General features: G+C 36.4%; 1 protein-coding gene across 1 annotated transcript; it reads right to left on the minus strand.

The window, feature by feature from the left end:
- Window positions 1-5066: 5066 nt before the first annotated feature.
- LOC149409251 (salivary endonuclease-like) lies at window positions 5067-15270 on the minus strand. Its single transcript, XM_089649970.1, has 6 exons — window positions 15090-15270; window positions 13754-13941; window positions 12683-12977; window positions 12307-12560; window positions 8254-8394; window positions 5067-5318 (listed from the first exon to the last, which is right to left on the minus strand). Exons 1-6 carry the CDS (start codon window positions 15268-15270, stop codon window positions 5067-5069), a joined length of 1311 nt encoding a protein of 436 aa, XP_089506096.1.
- Between the last annotated feature and the right edge of the window lie 4585 nt (window positions 15271-19855).

The following is a 19855-nucleotide window of genomic DNA, read 5'->3' on the forward strand; positions in this document are numbered from 1 at the left end:
ATCTAGAAATAGATTAATAATAGATTGGACAAACATGGGGGGAAGGCCAAGGCCTAGAAGTTTTTTTTTCAAGATTGGGATGGAAACATTGTCAAAGGCGCCTTCTATATCTATAAAGACGGCAAGACAAACTTCCTGTTTAGAAATTGATAAATTAATATCAGTACTGATGATGGCAAGGTTATCTTGAGTGGATTTTTTTTTCCTAAATCCAAATTGAGATGGAGAGAGAAGCTGTTTACTCTCGACGAAAAATTCTAATCGGTTTTTAATTAATTTTTCATAAAGTTTACTGAGGGTGGATGAAAGAGCGATTGGCCTGTAGTTGGGTCCAGAATTTGGTGATTTGTTTGTTTTTAAAATAGGGATGATTATTTGACAACTCCAGTCATCAGGCATTATACCAGTCTGGAAGATTTTATTTAAGATGCTCAAGAAGTGGTTTAGAACATTATCATTACTATTTTTGATTATGCTGTAAGGTATACCATCTCTGCCTGGAGATGAGTCCTTGACTGTTGATAAACAATTTTTTAGCTCAATTAAGGTGAATGGAGAGTCTAGCCAATGATTAGACATAGGAGTATTATAGATGGGCGTTATTTCATCTAAGTTAGGTACAGAAGGGGGGGCAATTTTGTCCAAAAATTCATCGATCCATTTAGAATGAGACGCTCGAGGAGATGGTGAACTGGAGGAGGATCTAAATCTTCGGATCATAGACCAAACTTCCGAAATTGGAGTGTTCGGAGATACTGAACTGCAGAAGTTGTACCACCCGGATCTTTTTTTTGACCTCAATACCCTTTTGGCATTGGATTCAGCATTTTTGTATATAAGATAGTTCTCCATAGTCATATTGTAACGATAGGAAAGAGATTTAGCTTTCCGAATTCTTACTACTTTGGAACATTCCTCATCCCACCAGGGAGTTGGAGGGAGTTTTTTGAGAGATTTAGTTTTAGGGGGAGGATTTGATTTATTTATTGCAGTTATGAGCATTGATTTGAAGTTATTATAATCATCTTTGACGGAAAATATATCGGTGGCGGGTGAATTTAATAGGAACTTGTCCATATGAGAGTTAAATTCATCCCATTTGGTGTGTTTCGTTTTAATTTTTGTTGAAATATGAGACTTGTCTGATTGGAAAGAAGTTTGATAAGTAATGGTGATCGGGAAATGATCACTGGAGCAAGGGTCGGGGGACACCACCCACGAGGAGAGAGAAGCCAGACTAGTAGAACATATCGATAGATCCACTGCACTGGGGTTTGTGCTGGGGCGTGAGATCCTAGTAGGAGATCCGTCATTCAAAAGGAAAAGGTTGGATTGATCTAGGAAATCCATCACACTTCGACCATCTCGGTCGGAGAAAGCAGAACCCCAGACGGGGGAATGGGCATTAAAATCGCCTAATATAAAGAAAGGAGGGCTTAGTAGACTTACAATTTGCAACCAAGTTTGTTTATTGAAGTGGGCTGTTGGGGGAAGATAGACTGAAATAAAGGATGTGTCCTTTATTTTAGCTGCAACCATTTGGAAGTCAGCATTGGGGGGTTTGATATTATTTATTGGGGAAAATGATATGGATTTTTTAATAAAAAGGGCAGCACCGCCACCCGAACCTTCCGGGCGGTCGTCGCGGAGACAGGAATACCCTCCCACATTAAAATGGGTGGATGGAGTAAACCAAGTCTCCGAGATAGCAGCCAAAGAAATAAAGTTGGAATTTAATAGGTTAAGGAGATCAGATTTGTTAGAAATAGCACTTCGGCTATTCCACTGAAGTATTCTGACATCCTGAAGAGTCATTTTGAATAAATGATTTTAATGTGGAAATAATAGTAGCAGCGTTGGACGGTAGATTAGTTTGAGAAGAAATAAGCTCAATTAGAAGCATAATAAGAGTTTGGATAAATGAAGAATTGTCTTGGGAGAGTTTTTCAGAAAGTTTAAGAGAGTTCATTGAGGACGGATTATAATTATTTGCACACCCATTTGTGGCATTTGAAAGAGGTGAACCATTGGGATTTAAGAGCAGTGAGTTGTGTTGTTGCTGATCGTATCCAGGAGCCGGTTTAGAGATAGCGTTTTTGTATGTGAATTTAGTTGAACGAGAAGAAGTTGTTGTAGTGGAGGGAAGAGGGTTGGATGAGGAGTTGCTGGATAAAGCCTCAGCAAATGATTTTTTGACAGGCGGGAATAGTTTAGAAGCCTGCAGAAAAGACAAGTTCTGAGAGGCCATAGAAATTTTAATATTTTTTTGGCGAGATTGTTCTGGGCAAGATGTGTTGATAGCTGTATGTGAGCCTGAGCAGTTAAAACATTTAGGTGAGGAGGAAGAAGGACATTGGTCAGCTGCGTGGTTTTCTCCACATTTAAAACATCTGGGTTGAGATCTGCATGCAGGTTTGGTATGACCAAAACGGCAGCAATTGAAACATTGAGTGGTGGGATAAGTATACATTTCAACTGGTAATGAGTTGAAGAATAAATATATATGGGAGGGAAGAGATTGACCTTCAAAGGTGATAACGACAGATTGGGAGGGCTTCCAGGAAATTATACCCTCAGAGGAGTCCTTGTAATTTAGCCTCCTGGCTTTTATGGGATTGCCAATGTGTTGGGGGGTTGAAAGTGAAGACAGAATTTCTTCGATGGACAGATCGGTCGAGATACCTCTGACCAGGCCCATGCGAGTGACATTGAAAGTAGGGATATATGCCTTAAACTTTGAATTAGATGAAATGAAGATATTTTTGATGAAACTGTTGGCAGCTGACCCTGAGAGGAATTCGACGGAGATTCGGAAGCGACCCTCGGCTTTTACACCTCCAGGCTTGATTGAAAGATTCTTGCTATTTGATAGGAATTTTCCAAATTCAAGAGGGTAGATGGTTTTTCCTTGCTCAGTTTTTTGGGCGTATACTATGAATGGGCCACGGGAATGAGGAGAATAAAAGTTTGTTGGAGGAAGTTGAGAAAGTGCTGGTGGGGACTGTGAAGTCGAAGGCGAGTCAAGTTTTATTGGGGAAGAAGGAGTAAATTTCCTTTTTTTGGTAGAAGTCAAAATGACAGAATCACTGTCAGAAATTTCTACATTTTCCCCGTCTGGGGGGTCCGGAGAGGGATCTGGGGGCTTTGTAGGGGGTACAGGAGGGAAATCTTCCTCCATTATTCACAACAGTAAACAACTACAATAATAGTATGAAAAATGACAGAAGTAAAAAAGTTTATAAATATCTGGAAATCAGCAGCGAAAAGTGACTCCTGGAAGATCAGAAGGGAGAAGAAACCTCAAGGCACAACACACTACACTTTTTTTTTGGCCAGAAAACAAAATATAATGGTAAAAAATTAATTTTAGATAGAGCAAAACAAAACAACTGATGACAGCCAAATGTTATTGTTGCAATGAATTACCTTAGTTAACAATAATATTCAATGCCCAGAGTTGCTAAACAAGATTCCATTCAATGTACCTGCGCGTTCAACACGCACTTGTGTCCTGTTCAGGGTTGATCAAAGTAAAACGAACTCTAAGCAGAATTCTTGCCTGAACAGACAATGCAATAATTACAATAGCGTATTATCTAAGGTTGATATTTTCACTTGTGAACTTACCAAATATAAGAGGTCCATAAAATAATATTTCTCTGAAGGTTTGTGAATAATGTTTATGTCTCTATTGTTAATATCTCTGATATGATTTGATTTATACCTTCAACCTCTCTCCATGGCTATAAATGTATTGTTTTGTAAATTTTTCGTTTAATGTAATCTTTTGTTTTGTTTAATTTTTTTTAAATTCATATTCCTTTCTCACAAATTTAAATTATGCTGTCTTAGTTAAGGTCACAAGGAGGAAATCCATAATTGGTTTTATTTTACTCAATAACAATTATATACAAACTGATTAAATGTAAACTGTCGATTTAGCAAAAAATGAATAAATAAATAAAGTGTGCAATTAAGAAAAAAGACATTTTGTGGATCAGTTACAAATATTCTAATATATTGTTTTTTAGTTTGGTCACTGAGTGGTGGCGGTAAACATCGATTGAACTATATAATTATTACCTGGTCTGTGTAGCCTCTGAATTGGCGAATTTTCCAAATAATTATTAGCAGACTTTGTAATATTATAGAGAGCAGTCTGTCTTGTATAACGCGTGGGTACACAATAAGTAATATGGTCTAATCTGTCATTCGCTATTTTGAAAAGACAAACTAAATCAGTAATTGGGTAATAAGTCGGTCGGTCTAATTTATCTCTAAATAGTATAAAACAGTCTGTTTGTGCGCTTTCTTTTAAACTACGCAACGGATTTTGATAGCATTTTCATTATCATTTACAAAATTTCTTTCAAAAGGTTTTTGTGTATAACAAATGCGTAAAATATTTAAATAAAGTAGAGAAAAGTCGATATTTTGCAATCAAGTCGTAAAAAAATATTTTCTGGCGCTTACATTACTACCGCTGTTTAAATCTTATGAGATAGATCAAAATAATTTGCTTCGGAATTGTATTGCTTTTAAAGGCCTACAAAAAGTCCAGGATGGCAAATGTCTATCTCCTAAGTCCAGGATGGCAAATGTCTATCTCCTAAGTCCAGGATGGCAAATGTCTATCTCCTAAGTCCAGGATGGCAAATGTCTATCTCCTAAGAATAACCCACAGCAACGCCGAGTACACGTCAGCTAGTAATTAAGAAATGTACTCTGCCCTCTCTTTATATTTAGTTGTTGAATCTTATTCAGTGGAGCCCAGATTGTCAAATTATACTCTAGATTGCTTCTCACCAACCCAGTGAATAATAATTTTAATGAATTAATTCATTATTATTATTCACTGTCCTCAAAATAAACACCAAACATATCATTGCACTGTTATTTATTTCATTTATTTTCGGAGCAAAAGTTAATTTATTATCAAAAATAATACCAAGGTCAATTTTGCTTATTTTTAGAATAATGTTTTGATGCATGATAGGATTTTCGATACGGGCATTTAAAAAAATTTAGGAATACTTTATTATTGTTTATTTAAATCAAACAATCCATCACGTGAATAGTTCACCTGCCGCAAAGTCTGGCAAATGCCGCACGGCCCTCCGGAAGATGCCGACTTCGCAGCAGATGGAGTAACCGCGCCTCATGTCGCGCGGCTGCCAGGTCAGCCAGCGAAAGGCGGAATTGCCTGCGCAGACATCGCGACACGGCTCCAGATCCTGCTCAGCCTGCTCTGCCGTGACGTAAGGATTGTTCAGGCCGAGGAATACGACCGACTCGTTGTTCGCACTGTCGTACACCAACTGAAAAGAAATATCAATATTGGTAGCATTATAAAAAACTTCGACAACATGTGCGTGCCGCTAAACGCAGAAACGAGTCCCCATACGATCAAGGGAGTTATATGGTGTGGTAGCCCTCTATCCCCCATCCGCGAAGAAGATCCATTCTGGAGCATCCCGAATCATAATGAACTGAAAACAGGATTACAGGCCGGTTTCCTGATAAGCTTTTAGTAAATTCGTAATCGTGACAATAAATTGGTATCTTTTTAAATAGTATAAAACAAAGTCACTACCCGCATCTGTCTGTTCTTCCGCTTAGTTCTTCTAAACCAGAGGTTCTCAAACATTTTTTCCCCGTAGACCACTTTACAAATATATTTTTTTCCATAGACCCCCCCTGTCTGCCGAATACTGAATTTTCCAAAAACTATTAACGTCCCATTTGATAATCATTTCTCTTTTTCGTAAGAAGATTCTCATCCCCTGACTGTCCAACAACCGGGTGGCGGTATAGTTCCTCTGTCTTTACACTGTGCAGACAGGGGTGCCCTTGTGAGGTATTACACCAAATAAAAATGAAGCAGGTTAGGAAACGGGAATTTATTTCTGTAACTGGCCCTACAGAACTGCCCCTTAAGTTCTTCTTGTCGGTGATTATTACGGTCAGTTCTTCTTGTCACATGATATCCTATTCTTTAACGTTCCATTTCCAGTCATTTAGTCAAAATATCCTCAAACTTAGTTTTGAATTCTGTGTGAAGTGCATTTAAATGTTAAACGTCCTGGACGTTTTTCAAAAACAAGTTGGGGAACTAGGAAAATTTGTGGCTTCCAATGTGCAATGTTTTGCTTGAATATATTAATTCTGACGAGAAAAGGAACGTAGACTAAATTTATAAATTTTTTATTTTTTATTTATTTATTGTTTTTGTGTTTAATTCGTAGAACTCCATTTATTTATTTTTTTATAAATTTAATTTAGATTAAATTTGATAATATTATTATTAAGTTCTGCAAGTGTTTTAGTTTTTTTATTATTGTGACAGCTGTTTCGGCTTACAAGGCCATTTTCAAACTGTGGTTAATCCACATATTTATATTTATAAACCTCAATTGACAACCTTACGAAATATAAAAATACAAATATCAAATAAGTAATTTCTCAGTCTATTATATTTGTGTTAGGTCTATTGTGTCATTTACGGAACTACTAAATGTTGACTTGAGGTAAATGGGGGTCCGCTCGTATGTATCCCCATTTGAATCTTGTGGACCCCCAAGTTTTATTCTCGCTGACATAGACCCCCAGCAAGCCGATATCGACCCCTGGGGGTCCATAAAGACCTCTTTGGGAACCTCTGTTCTAAAGTATGCAACGGAGTTTGATAGGGTTTTCACTATCATTTAGAGAATATCTTCCTACAGGTTATGGATATTATATTTACAGATAGTAGATAAAAGTCAAGCAACGCCGGGTTCACGTCAGTTAGTAATTAATAAAATGCATTATTTTCCATTTCCGGAAACTGAAATATTTACTTCTCATTATTATCTTAGTCATAAGTCACTAGATATAAGTCTTAGATGTAAGTCAGTAGTTTTAAGTCAGTAGTTCTAGTATTAATTATTAAAAAAAAAATTTGTGTTTCTTTATTCATAAAAATTTAAATGATTACGGTTTTTTGTTTCTACAACCACCATACTAGGCACATGCCCGTATTATGGTAGCCATATTTCTTTAGATTTCAATGTTAGGATATACAGAAATAAGAGAGAGAATAAAAGAGAAAATGCAATAATTATCCAAATTTATAAAGATAATATAATCACAAAATTTGAAACCCACTTATCTAAAAGATATCAATACAATATCAAAATTCCAAAATGTAATACCAAACAAATGCAAAATAACTATAAATATTTAGGAATAAAGTATTTCAACAACTTTCAGATAAAAATAAAAAAAAATAAAGGATATTAACATACTTAAACTAAAACTAAAGTTACTCTTTCAGAAATAATTAACTAAATAATTGCCTGTTTTTCCCTTCATTGATATTTATTATCAGTCTATACTCATCTCCACTGTATTTAGATTTCGTCTCTTTATATATATTGTTCCCATCATATATATACTTACTTATAGCATAATGATATTCTATTTTTCTTATAATTAGTGTAACTCTCTCACCAAGCACAAGAACCAGTTTCTTCATTGGAGAGATTGCGAACATAAATATATTTTGTAATGAAAATATATTTTTTATATACTCATATTATATTACTGTACCCACTTATATATAATAATAAAAAACATATATATATATATTTAATCAGTGCCCTTGAAAACGGTGTCATATAAATTATCATTAATGCAAAGTATTTTAATAATAAAAAGTGCATATTTAGCGTCCCTGTTTTCTGTATACCAAGGTAGTGTTTATATGTAAAAGAAATTACTTGCTGTAAAGTTTGATGTTACCTTATAGAACCAGAGAGGAATGGGCACCTTCATATCTTCCGGACTGAGGTACATATTCTGCAGATTACCTCTGTGGTCCCGCAACTTCAGTATCCAGTTTCAAAAACGTCACGAGTTAAGACGCACACAGTTTCGTCGCGCGTATTTTGTTAACGAATAATAATAATAAATATGTCTAATAAGCAAAGCATCGCAGTACTGTATGATTGCTACACGCAACTATCGTCAATGAAAACTAAAAATCTCGAACAGGAGCGAATAATTCGGCAATTATCGAATGAAATAATCACTCAAAATAATATCATTTCGCGGCTCGTTACGAGTATTGAAGTCTTTCGGAGTACCTACAGTGCGAATGACAAGGTGATTACAACGCGATCGAAAACAAAAATCAACCAAAATTCAAACTCAGGTGAGAATATTGATACCATCTCTCTCACACCTGCAGTCAGCCAGCCTCGTTTGGCAAACAGCAGTGAACCAGTTACCGTTTCCCCTGCGCCCGCCCCCGCCTCCGAGTCGGTTACACCGGCTGAGAGCAGCGGCGTTAACGTCAAGCAAACCCCCCCGCACCGAGCCGCCCTCCTGCCCATTGTTATCATACAGTGCCGCCTTACGCAATAAAAACAAAATTTTAGTCGTAGGAACCAATGACTCGAGTAAGATTAAAGTAATACCCAAACAAAAATTTATTATCGTTTCACGCTTAGATCCCGACACGACGACGGAGGAAGTCATTTCCCATGTCAAAACGAATACAGCTCTCAGCTGTAATGCTGAAAAGTTTATGGCGTTTTCTAAAGAATACTCATCCTTTAAAATAGGAGTCGACGAGCGGAACATCGAGTTGTTATTAAAAGAAAAACTTTGGCCCCGAGGAGTGGTTGTCCGTCATTTTAGTTTTTACAAAAAACGTATTTCTGACAAAGAAAACAATAAAAAGCCACTTCAAACACAATGACTACTATTGTACCAAAACGTTCGAGGACTCAGATCGAAGATGAACAAATTTTATGAAAATGTTCTTAGCCAAGAACATAAGTTTATCGTAATTACTGAGACTTGGCTTAATGAATCGATTTTCAACGCACAGATTTTTGACAGTAGATACATCGTATTCCGAAAGGACAGAAGCACTGGACAAACACGAGGTGGTGGACTACTGATGGCATTACGGAATGAAGAAAACATGAAGACAGAACGTTTTTCACAACTAGAAACGGGCGATGAAAATTTATGGGTCAAGGTCACTATTCACGACGTTTGTTTGTTTATTTGTGCGGTTTATATACCACCCAGTTCCAAAACAAGTGTTTACACGACTTTTTTCGAAATGCTAATTAGTAATTTAAACTACCTTGTTCGCAAGAAAATTTTAGTGATTGGTGATTTTAATATCAATTCTTCACAAAATCCACGTGCTGTGAAAACCGAACTCTCGTATGTTATGGAACTATTTCAGCTGAAACAATTTAATATAGTTCTGAACTCAAGTGGTCGTACTTTGGATCTAGTGCTAGGTAATTTTAATATGGTCATAGAAAAATCTGATTTCTGTCTTGTTCCAGAAGACAACCATCATCCCACACTTTTGTCAGAAATTAACCTTAAACATGATAAACCGTTAAAAAATCATCATATACTATCAGAAAATAACTTCCGTGGTTGGAATTTCTACAAGGGAGACTTTGAGAAGCTGTACAGCCAACTGCGTGACCACAATTGGCAGGCTATCTTGGAGATTTCCGATGTTGACGAGGCAGTTAAATGTTTTTACGATATCCTATTCGCGTATTTAGATGAATGCTTCCCAAGAAAAAAAAGGCATCCAAAAAAAAAACTATCCTAAATGGTTTTCGCGCGAAATTATTGGGGACATAAAGATGAAGCGCATACATCACCGGCGGTGGAGACAATCAGGTTTGGAAAGTGAACACGAGTTATTTAAAACTTATCGTACTAGAATTAAACGCAATATTTCAATAGCCCACAAAAATTATATTTCGGAGGTAGAGAATAACGTGAAAAACGATCCGAAATCATTCTGGAAATATATTTCTGACAAGAAACGTGACAGAGGTTTCTTAAGTCATGTTAATCTAAATGATAGCACACACAAAGGATCCGACATACCGGAAGCCTTTGCAAAGTATTTTCAATCCGTATATAATTCAAAAAAAGTTGATTTTGAATCTTATGTTCCAAGACAGACTGAATCAACAAAAGCTCAAAATATATCTATTCATAGCGTTGATATTGTAGATTTTGTTTTAGCAGTAAAGAAATTGAAACCAAAAACATCGTATGGTCCTGATTTCATTCCACCCTTTATTATTAAGGGATGTTCTTAACCATTATGAAAGCCACTTCTATATATATTTAATCTTACGGTTAAAAACGGAATTTTTCCTAAATTATGGAAGCTGTCGAAAGTCACCCCTTTACACAAAGATGGCGACAAGTATCAAACAACCAACTACCGTCCTATAGCGATTCTCTCCGCACCTGCTAAACTATTGGAAATAATTATCCATAAATATGTTTATACCAAAGTTGAACCATTCTTGATCGAACAACAACATGGATTTAGACATGGCCGATCAACCACTACAAATTTAATGGTATTTACAGATTACTTGTCGAGAGCACTCGATAACAACGAGCAAGTTGACGCATCTTACCATGACTTTGCAAAGGCTTTCGATAGAGTTGATCACTTAGTGCTTCTAAATAGGCTCGAAGAAATTGGTTTTTCGGAAAACTTATTGAAACTCTTTTGTAACTATTTGAGTGAAAGAGAACAATTCGTGTCCTATGGTGAGTTCAACTCTAATGCATATCCTACAAATTCTGGTGTGCCGCAGGGATCCAATTTAGGACCCCTATTGTTTTTAATTTTTATAAACAATATTCAGGGAAAGATTAAATTCGTCCGTTTTCTACTTTTTGCCGATGACATCAAACTCTTTCTGAGAATAAGATCGATAGAAAACTGTAGAAAGCTCCAGGAAGATATCGATGCAATTATTGACTGGAGTATTGATAACAAACTTGGGTTCAACTTCCAAAAATGTTCAGTGATGTGCTTTACAAGGGCACACAAGACCATATATTTTAATTACAAAATGAAAGATACGTCACTGAAGCACATGGTGACTTGCAAGAACTTGGGAATTGTGTACGACATTCGCTTAACATTTCACGCTCATATTGAAAAGATCTGTAAATCAGCCACTAAGATGTTGGGTTTTGTCATACACAATTCGAAAGACTTGACCAACCTTGCAGTAATAAGGCTGCTTTACTTTAGCTTAGTGCGTAGCATTCTCGAGAATGGATCTCAGGTATGGGGGCCAGAGGACACTGTCTATGTACTAATGGTCGAGAAGATACAAAAAAAGTTTTTACGATACCTCTACATGAGAGAGTTTGGTTATTACCCATGGCTGTTTCCAACAGCATTTATCTCGGGAATGCTGGGTATATGCAGCCTTAGTTCCAGAAGGGATGTTGCATTACTCCTGATGGCGTATAAGCTACTAAACGGTTTAGTATCAATACCAGACATTCTGGCTAAAATAGGATTTTATGTCCCGGATAATTTCGCGCGAGGCCGCCAACACAGGCTTTTGATTCTTCCTAGGTGCAGAACTAACTTACCAATGGTGATGCCCTTGGGAAGAATCACTAGGTTAATTAACTGCCTCGCAGGAAATGTGGATATTTTCCACATGTCCTACAACGTATTTAAACGTGAAATATTATTACTCAATACTTAAAATTGTAAATCTAAATTTGAAACTTTTTTCTTTGTCCCACTTGTAAATGTACCTATTTGTTATTCACTTTTTTGTAAATGTTAATTATCGATATTGCAATGTTCTGGTTCATACTGTTTTTGCAAATAAACAATAAATGTTGTATCCTCAGGGTGCCGGTATAGATCTTCGTCCTGGCGCCTTTTTGAGCAATCCTCCTCTTCAGGTCCTGGAAAAGATGAAAGTGAAGTCGTTGTAATAAATAGGCAAAACTGTGCTTAACTATGATTACGAAATTCAAATGGGATGATGATATTAAAGGTCAGGCTAAATGACCCGTAAGAGAGACTTAAATGGTTAAGAACCAAAAGTCAATGGCGACAAATGTTACAATTTTTAATTTGAATGGAAGGCAAGACTACTTTTTTCTTTATTCTATGAATAGAACATTAAAGAAAAGTAAAGATAAATTAAGGAAAAAACCCAAACCTTTCGTATTCGTTTATCATGTCACAAGGTGCTACATTGAAAGAAAAGTCACCTACTATAGAATGTTCAATTTCCCCTGTCGAAGTTCACCAAGGGACTAGGCACATTGAAAGAGAAATCATCTGCTCTAAAGTGTTCCAATTGACCCCGTTAAGGTTCCAATTACCCCTGTTGAAGTTCACAAAGGGAATACATTGAAAGAGAAGTCACATACTCTAGGCTGTTCTAATTGCCCGCATTGAAGTTCACCAAGGAGCTACGATGAAAGAGAAATTACCTGCTCTAGAGTATTCCAACTACCCCCGTTGAAGTTCTCCCACTGCGGTGCCACGTTGAGGAAGGAGAAAGTGGCTCTCTGCCCGGCGGCCAGGGAGAAGTCCGTCTTAGCCGCCAGGTGGCCACGGTTGATAAAGTTGGAATTGCTGATGTACTGGTTACCCATGCCAGAGCCGAGCGTGTAGTCGAAGGCGGCTAGCTGAGAGCCGCGCGAAAAGAGGCGGTTCATGTCGAGGTCTGTGAAGAACTTCTGGTCTGAAAGAAAAAATATATCTTACTAAGTGTGATTTGTTTTATTCTGATTTCCTAGTATTATTGTAGAAAATTTTAAAACAAATCTTTCCCTTCCCTCTTTGACCTTGCCCTTCCCACCTCACCTTGGATGAAGAATGGCCGCGGCACCTTTATCATGAAGTCCGAGTTCTCGGGCTCCTGCCTGTACGTCACGTACGACGGCTGGGCTTCTCGGCGCTGGAAGCAGCTCGAGTACAGCTCGTGGAGTGAGCCAGACACGTTTAGCCCGACGCTGACGGCAAAGTCCCCGCCGTCACATGCACCGGCTTGAATCTCCAAGGCAGACGGGTCGGCGAAGCAGGACAGGGAGTTGAAATCGGCTGGCGAGGGAAGCCAGCTGGGACTGGAGAACAACGTCCCTCCAGTGCAAAGGAAGACCTGAACAAGTGCTATTAATTACATGTTGGGGTCAGGACGGAACACTCACTAAATATTTAGACACTTTGTACAGGCAATACTTATTACTACAAATAATAATAACATACATCTGTCAACTATTTGAATTCCTGGGCTTTATTATTTTTTTTTAGAAATCTAATGTAGACAGTGACTTTCCTCTTGTTTTGAAAGTCAAGTGTGCAAAATTTCAGAATGTCGGAATAAAATGATATCAACATGTTTAAATAAATTTGAATAAAATAAAGGTTTTCGGCGACAAAATTAAAATTCTTAAGCTGCAAGCTTTTGGACATATTTTGGTTAGGTTAAATGAGGTTAGATTGGATTTATTTTCGCTGAAATTCGTCTTCTGCACGGTGCATTACTTTAAGGTGAGGTTAGGTTAGGTTGTGTTATGAAATGTTTGGGATGTGTCTTCCAACGCCCCAAAGTCACTTACTGCTTCCATCTTTAGCAATGGATCTCAGGAACACCAGGAAATCGTTGGAGACATGGTATTCTTTATGTTAAGTGATACTAGGATAGTTTCGTTTGGGTGAGGTTAAGTTAGGTTATGTGATATCATGTTAAGTTAGGTTGGGATGTATCTTTCACCGCCCACCAAGACACTTAGGTACTGCTTCCGTCTTTAGCAATGGGTGCATCAGGAAAGCGCTAGAGACATGGTGATCTTAAGGTTAAGTGAAGCTAGGATAGTTTAGTTTGTGTTAGATTATGTAATATTAATTTTGGTGAGGTTGGATGGAGTCTCTCACCGCCTCCGTCTTCAGCACGGTGGCACTGGGGTGCACTAGGTAGCTTCCTGGACAAGCAACGGTGACTGCACCACCGTACGGGAACACCAGATACCCGTTGCCGTTGGTAGTTAGCAGAGAACCGTTGGAGACGTAAACAGGTTGCGGCCGGGACGGATTGAAGCCATGAAGTGGTACGGAGCATCGGGCTGGAACCGTCAACAAATTATGGTGTTGGAGAGGCACAAAAAATTAAGTAGGAACACACTGAGAGAAATTTATTCCTTAGGGCCTATGTCATCAATGCCGTGTGGAGGGTTTTTTGGGGGAGAGGAAGGAGCGAACGTGGGTCTTAAAAAGATCCATGTTGTAGAAGAGAGGAAACACAGAAGCAGGCAAATCGTTCCTCAGCCAAGTTGTTGAACTCAAGAACGAGTCTTAGAAGCGACCCGTTCTCATGTAACAAATGGCAATGTGTTGGCCGCGGGTGATGAAGAGATCATCAGCGCTAGATCCTCAGAGCATTTTCAATTGTAATTCCGGTAGAACGAGGACAGCATGCCTACTTAACGCCTTTGCTCTAAAGGTTGCGATCAGTTTTTTAAGATAGGGGAATCTATGACAGAATCTACGGACCGCCCGTTTCAGCAGTCTAGGGTTTTTTTTTAGGTATTTTGGTGCTCCAGACCAGAGGTAACTGCCAAATTCAACAGTGGGGGGCACTTGATATGGTTTCCTCATGCGGTAAGAATACCTTTGTCTGGAGGGTCTTTCAAAGAAAGAAGGAGTGGAGCTTCTGAGAAGGAAAAACATATAATGTCAAGTGATCAGCTCAGCCACGGGGGCTCCATCTAGTTATCATAAGGTGTAAAGGGCCCGGTTATTATGGCGTGTTGCGCTACCTTCTTCTTTAGCCAACGTTTCGGACAGCGTTGCAGTGTTCATCATAAGGGCAGATGTTTAATCAGATTACAAGCTTACTAAATAAGGAAGTAGCGCAACACGGCACAATACCCCAAAAACAAATCACTATAAACCTTTGCCGTAGGTCCACACCAAGTGGTTCGTTGCGTTTAGTGATTTGACGAGGTGTGTTTAGGTCTTGGCGGCGGATGCGCCTGGGATCGGGAGAGGCTGGTTCACGGAGACCCTTGTCTTACTCCGCAGCGGGGGGGATTGATTTAAATGTTCCTCACTCTTGGACGCACTGATCCCTAGATTCTTACCCACCCCTTTTTCTTTTCATTAAAAAGACGCCCCCACAGACCACCCTCAAAGATGACGTAGCCCCTGAGGAAATTATTTTCTTCAGGTCCTCCTGAAAAACCAACTTATCAATCTTTTTATTGCTACCAACCTCGAACGTGTGGCAAACCCGTCGTGCTCTGCCTTTTGAGGTGCATCCAAAACTCGAAATAGTCTTGAAATTCCTCCTCTGACAAGCGAAACATCTGTTCTTCGGGTGTCGGAAGGTTCTCGAAGGGAACTCCTTCCAGCTCCAAGGACCTGACAATTTCTGGCACATCGTATGTTCTCATCGATACCAGAAATGCCAATAAACATACCAAAATCAAAATACTCCTCGGCCACATTTTGTTAAAGTTTACCAATTTTAAATTTAATTTCTGATTTTAATTAATGAATGGATAATTTTCAAATGTCACTACAAGTTTCTGATTTTTTCTATTGATAACCGATTTTCTTTTTTCATTTAAATTTTTTGCTAAAAATCACTTGTTATTTTAATATTTAGTTTAATTTTGTATTTGTCTTTGTCTTATTACAAATGATATTTTTTGAATTCACAACAAAATATTATACTTAGTTAATTTTGCTTTCAAATATTGCGATTTAAATAATTTAGATAGAAACTATCCTCCGTACAACTGTCAATTTTGGGAAAATTATTGGACTTAAAAAACTTAAACGTCATCACTTATTTAATTTTGAATAAAGAAAACCATAATTTACTTAAAAAAACGTTTTCTACTTTATGGCTACTAGCAGACTTTACCTAACTTTGGAAACATTTAGAAAATAACGTTTTCTCATTCATTGGTTCCACCTACACGATCATATTGAGATATCAGATCTGGCAAAGGGAGATTTCATTACTAATCCTTATTCCTACTTGTACATGGATCTGATTCTTTTTACTTTAATTTTTACTCTCTGACTTGTACCCGGCGTTCTGGGGGTTAACTTTTGGAGAAAGACACATGCCATCGCGAACTTCCAGACCTTTTTAAGATATACAATTCCGTTGTACATTATTTTGATGTATCTCACAAGGTTTAGCCAGAGTTAGCAATGTAGCGCCTGAAAATATAGATTTTTACGACTTGATTAAAAAACATCGAGTTTTCTCTACTTTCTACAAATAATAATAATAATAATATTGGACAATTTTTGTAGCGCCGCTTTTGTGAGCTATCACCTCAGGGGCACAATATAATATGCATGTTTTATGTACATACATTTTCCGGAAGAAAATCTATAAATGATAGTGAAATCGTCGCTCTAGTTCGTTTTTATCCAACAGACCATTTTTGGCGAAATTGAGTTAAGTATACAGTTGTACTCAGAAAGCATTTATTTATGCGATACAAGTGAATAAAATCAATATTTATTTTTAATGTGTTTTTGAAACGCAGTTTGTCTTAAATCCACCAAAATTAAACAACATGTCGAGCGTGCTTATCCAACATTCGCACGTTGGCCAAAATGACCCTCATTTTTAAACCGGCCGCTAAGTTACATTTCATATAAATGTATCCAACAATTCCAACATCCAAGCCATATCTTAGCCTATGTATGAAATGCTAACTCTCCGTTACGGGCGAATTACTCTAACAGACCAAACAGCCAATGGCAGCACAGCGGAATGATCACGTGATTGCTTTTATACCATACATTCGTTCGTTAGCGCAACAAAAGTAAATATCTTCACTTGTGATTTTGCTTTTTACATAGTTATTTTAGTGTCTTTCCGGGTGATTTAAACAGACACAGTGTCTAAAGATGTACACAGCAGAGAACGATACAAATTTTTTATGGAAAATGCAACAAATAAATAATATTTCATTCTTTTATCAGCAAATTGTATCAACTTATCGTTTGTTACAGCTCTATAGAGGGTGGTCATAATAATATTTCGGTATTTCGAATGTTTTATACATAACATTTTTTAATACATGCCAATTTCTAAATTATGGTGAAATATCGTTTTAAACTAAGAATTGAAATATAAACATGTCGTTGCTGTTTTAATCGCGTAGTCAGTGAATTAATTGAAATCAAATCAGTTAATTGAAATAAATGACAAAGAGTGAGGTATATTACTGAGAGTAGGACGAAATAAAACTTGAATTGGAAATGAGATCCCTGAGGCGTATGTACGTAAAAGGATCATGATAAAAGATGTAATTATGAAAGAGTATCTGAGATGACGTTCGAATGCATCGTTCGTTGCTTGCGATGTAGTAAGGTTTGATCGTTTCAGGATAGCTTGGACTGGATTTTGGTGGGCAATTGTCCGGTACCATTGTTCTTCAACACATCAATATTTTCTTTCTCGTTGGCCGTATTATTATTTTTTCTTCAAAATTTAGATTAACTTTATTGTCTTTGTTACTTTTTTCATGTTTACCATTACCGTAAATCTCATTGAGAATTTTGTGAATAACTGTGTGGTTGAAATATTTAATTACAAATGTTTTCCGAAAACTTTTTATTGCAAGTCAGCATGTGGTTCGTCAGAAAACTTTTTCGAGACTATAAATAATTATTGCACTTAGATCACGAAAACTCTTTTCCCCACTCTTCTGTGAATTATAACTTATCTCCCTATTATACCCTTTTGAGAACATGCACTCAGAACATGAAAATGGTGTTTCTCCACTATGAGTCATCATGTGTTTTGAAAAACATCTCTTCGATAAACATGAATAGTTGCACTCAGAACATGAACACGGGTTTTCTCCACTGTGTCACAACCTGTGTTTCGTAAAACATAACTTTTTGTTATATGTGTTTATTCAGTTTTTTTTATTTGTACATTATTTTCTCTTGCTTAGATCTTACAAAACTGAGCAATCAGTTTAATTGTAAGAAATCTCTCACTTTTTCTATTTATTAGTTTATAATAATATATTTAATTTCAACTTGATATCTTGGTAGGTACCACAATATTAATTGTTTTTATGTTTGACGGAGGTAGAACGATCTAATTTTCGTTTTTATTTTTGAATGACATGTCTCATTTTTAATATCTTCTGGTAATGAGTTAAACAATTCCGGAATTTTATGTCTTTTTGTTCTATCTCCGTATACATTTTGCGATATTTTAATATTAAACATTTGTGCTTCTCTATGCCTAGTAGGGTAGTTATGGTTTACAGGTTTTTTGAATTCTGTATTCCAGAATTCATCTAGCGTTAGTTGGTAATCTATCCTACTATGTATAGAGAGCACATTACACAAAGAAAATATTTTTTTATAATCGCCTTCACATAATTGTATTTTTTTTTTTGCCTGATATCAATTTTAGGAAACGGATTTGTAATTGTTCTATTTTATTTAAGTACGTTTTAAACGTTAATCCGTAACTATTTACTCCGTATCCTATAATTGATTCCGCTAATGCATTATATATACAGTATAATATATTTTTATTAACAAAGTTTTTTAGGTGATAAAATTTCCCTAATATGGATCTTAATCTATTACATACATTTTCAATGTGATTTGACCAGTTAAAATTGACATCTATTGTAAGACCAAGGTATGTATAGTATATTGGTAAACTTTTTCTATGTTTGGGCATTTATATGGCAGAGATCGGTTTTTTGTGTGAAAACAATCGTATGAATGACTTTTTATATGCAGTTCTTTATCCTGACAACTTGCATATGGAGAGTGTATAAGCATATTTTGTTTTTTTTGCGTTAATAATAATTCCATTGTCGTGGGACCATTTAATTATGTTATTTAGATCTGTTTGTAAAAATTCCTCAATTTTCTGTAGATTTCTGTCAGCACATATAATGCAAGTATCATCTGCAAACATGTAACATTTACAACGTTTTATTACGTTAGGTAAACTGTTTACTTGCATTATATAACACGTAGGTCCCGATATCAACCCTGTTGCTACTCCAGTGTCTGTTAACATTTCATCACTGAAAATTCCGTCAATTTTAACTTTAATTTTTCTATTTAACAGATAATTTTTAAACATTTTATTTAAAGGACCTCTAATACCACATTCTTCCATTGCCTTTAGTAATGTTTGATGGTCCAATGTGTCAAAGGCCTTTTTAAAGTCTATAAAAATTATACCAACGTAATATTTTTCATAAATTACAATTTATGTGGTCAGTGAAATCAGAAAGTAAGTGTGTAGTACTTTTTTCTTTTTGAAATCCGTACTGTATGGGATTTATGATTTTGTTTTTTTCTATAAAAAATTGTATTTGGTTAAAGATAGCTTTTTCAATAATTTTATCAATACACGAGAGAATCGCAATTGGTCGATAGTTTGTGAAATCTTTGTGATTTCCTGATTTATAAATAGGTCTGATGATGGATGTTTTAAGTTCGTCAGGCTTGATGCTTTTATTTACACAAATGTTAATTAATTTAGTAAGGAATGGAATTATATTATCAGCAATTAACTTCAGGTCTTTAATTCTTATTTGGTCGTTGCCTTCTGACTTTTTAACATCCATATCATTAATTATTTTTATTATATCTTTTTCTGTTACAGGTCTAAATCTCATTGACATAATAGCAGGAGTTGTATACATGTTACGATCTAAGAATTTTGTAGTACAATTGTGTCTTATGTCTTTTATTTCATTTACGAATGTTGTAGCAAATTTATCGCATAAAAATTTTGTGTCTCCTTGATTTCCCATATGTTGAAGGATTATTTTATCTAAATTTTGTTTAGGTTTTCCTATTAGGTTGTTTATTTCGTTCCAGAGTTTCCTCGGGTTTCCGTTTAAGCTATTTATTACATTTTTGTGGAATGCGTTTTTAGTAATATTAATATTTTTGTTTGTTTTGTTTCTATATCGAGTATATTCTAAACGAAATACCGGGTTATTTGGGCTATTCTTA

The sequence above is a fragment of the Hesperophylax consimilis genome, unplaced genomic scaffold (assembly GCF_061612785.1).
Source record: "Hesperophylax consimilis isolate HC1 unplaced genomic scaffold, BYU_Hcon_1.0 scaffold_32, whole genome shotgun sequence".
Lineage (NCBI taxonomy): Eukaryota > Metazoa > Arthropoda > Insecta > Trichoptera > Limnephilidae > Hesperophylax > Hesperophylax consimilis.

What these genes read in the sequence shown, in the direction of transcription:
- LOC149409251 (XM_089649970.1), bottom strand. Translation starts at nt 15,270, where the DNA reads ATGAGAACATACGATGTGCCAGAAATTGTCAGGTCCTTGGAGCTGGAA. An exon ending in GGGTTTGCCACACGTTCGAG is followed by an intron (nt 13,942 to 15,089) that starts GTTGGTAGCAAT and finishes TGACGGTTCCAG; the next exon opens with CCCGATGCTCCGTACCACTT. An exon ending in GTTGGAATACTCTAGAGCAG is followed by an intron (nt 8,395 to 12,306) that starts GTAATTTCTCTT and finishes TTATTGCGTAAG; the next exon opens with GCGGCACTGTATGATAACAA.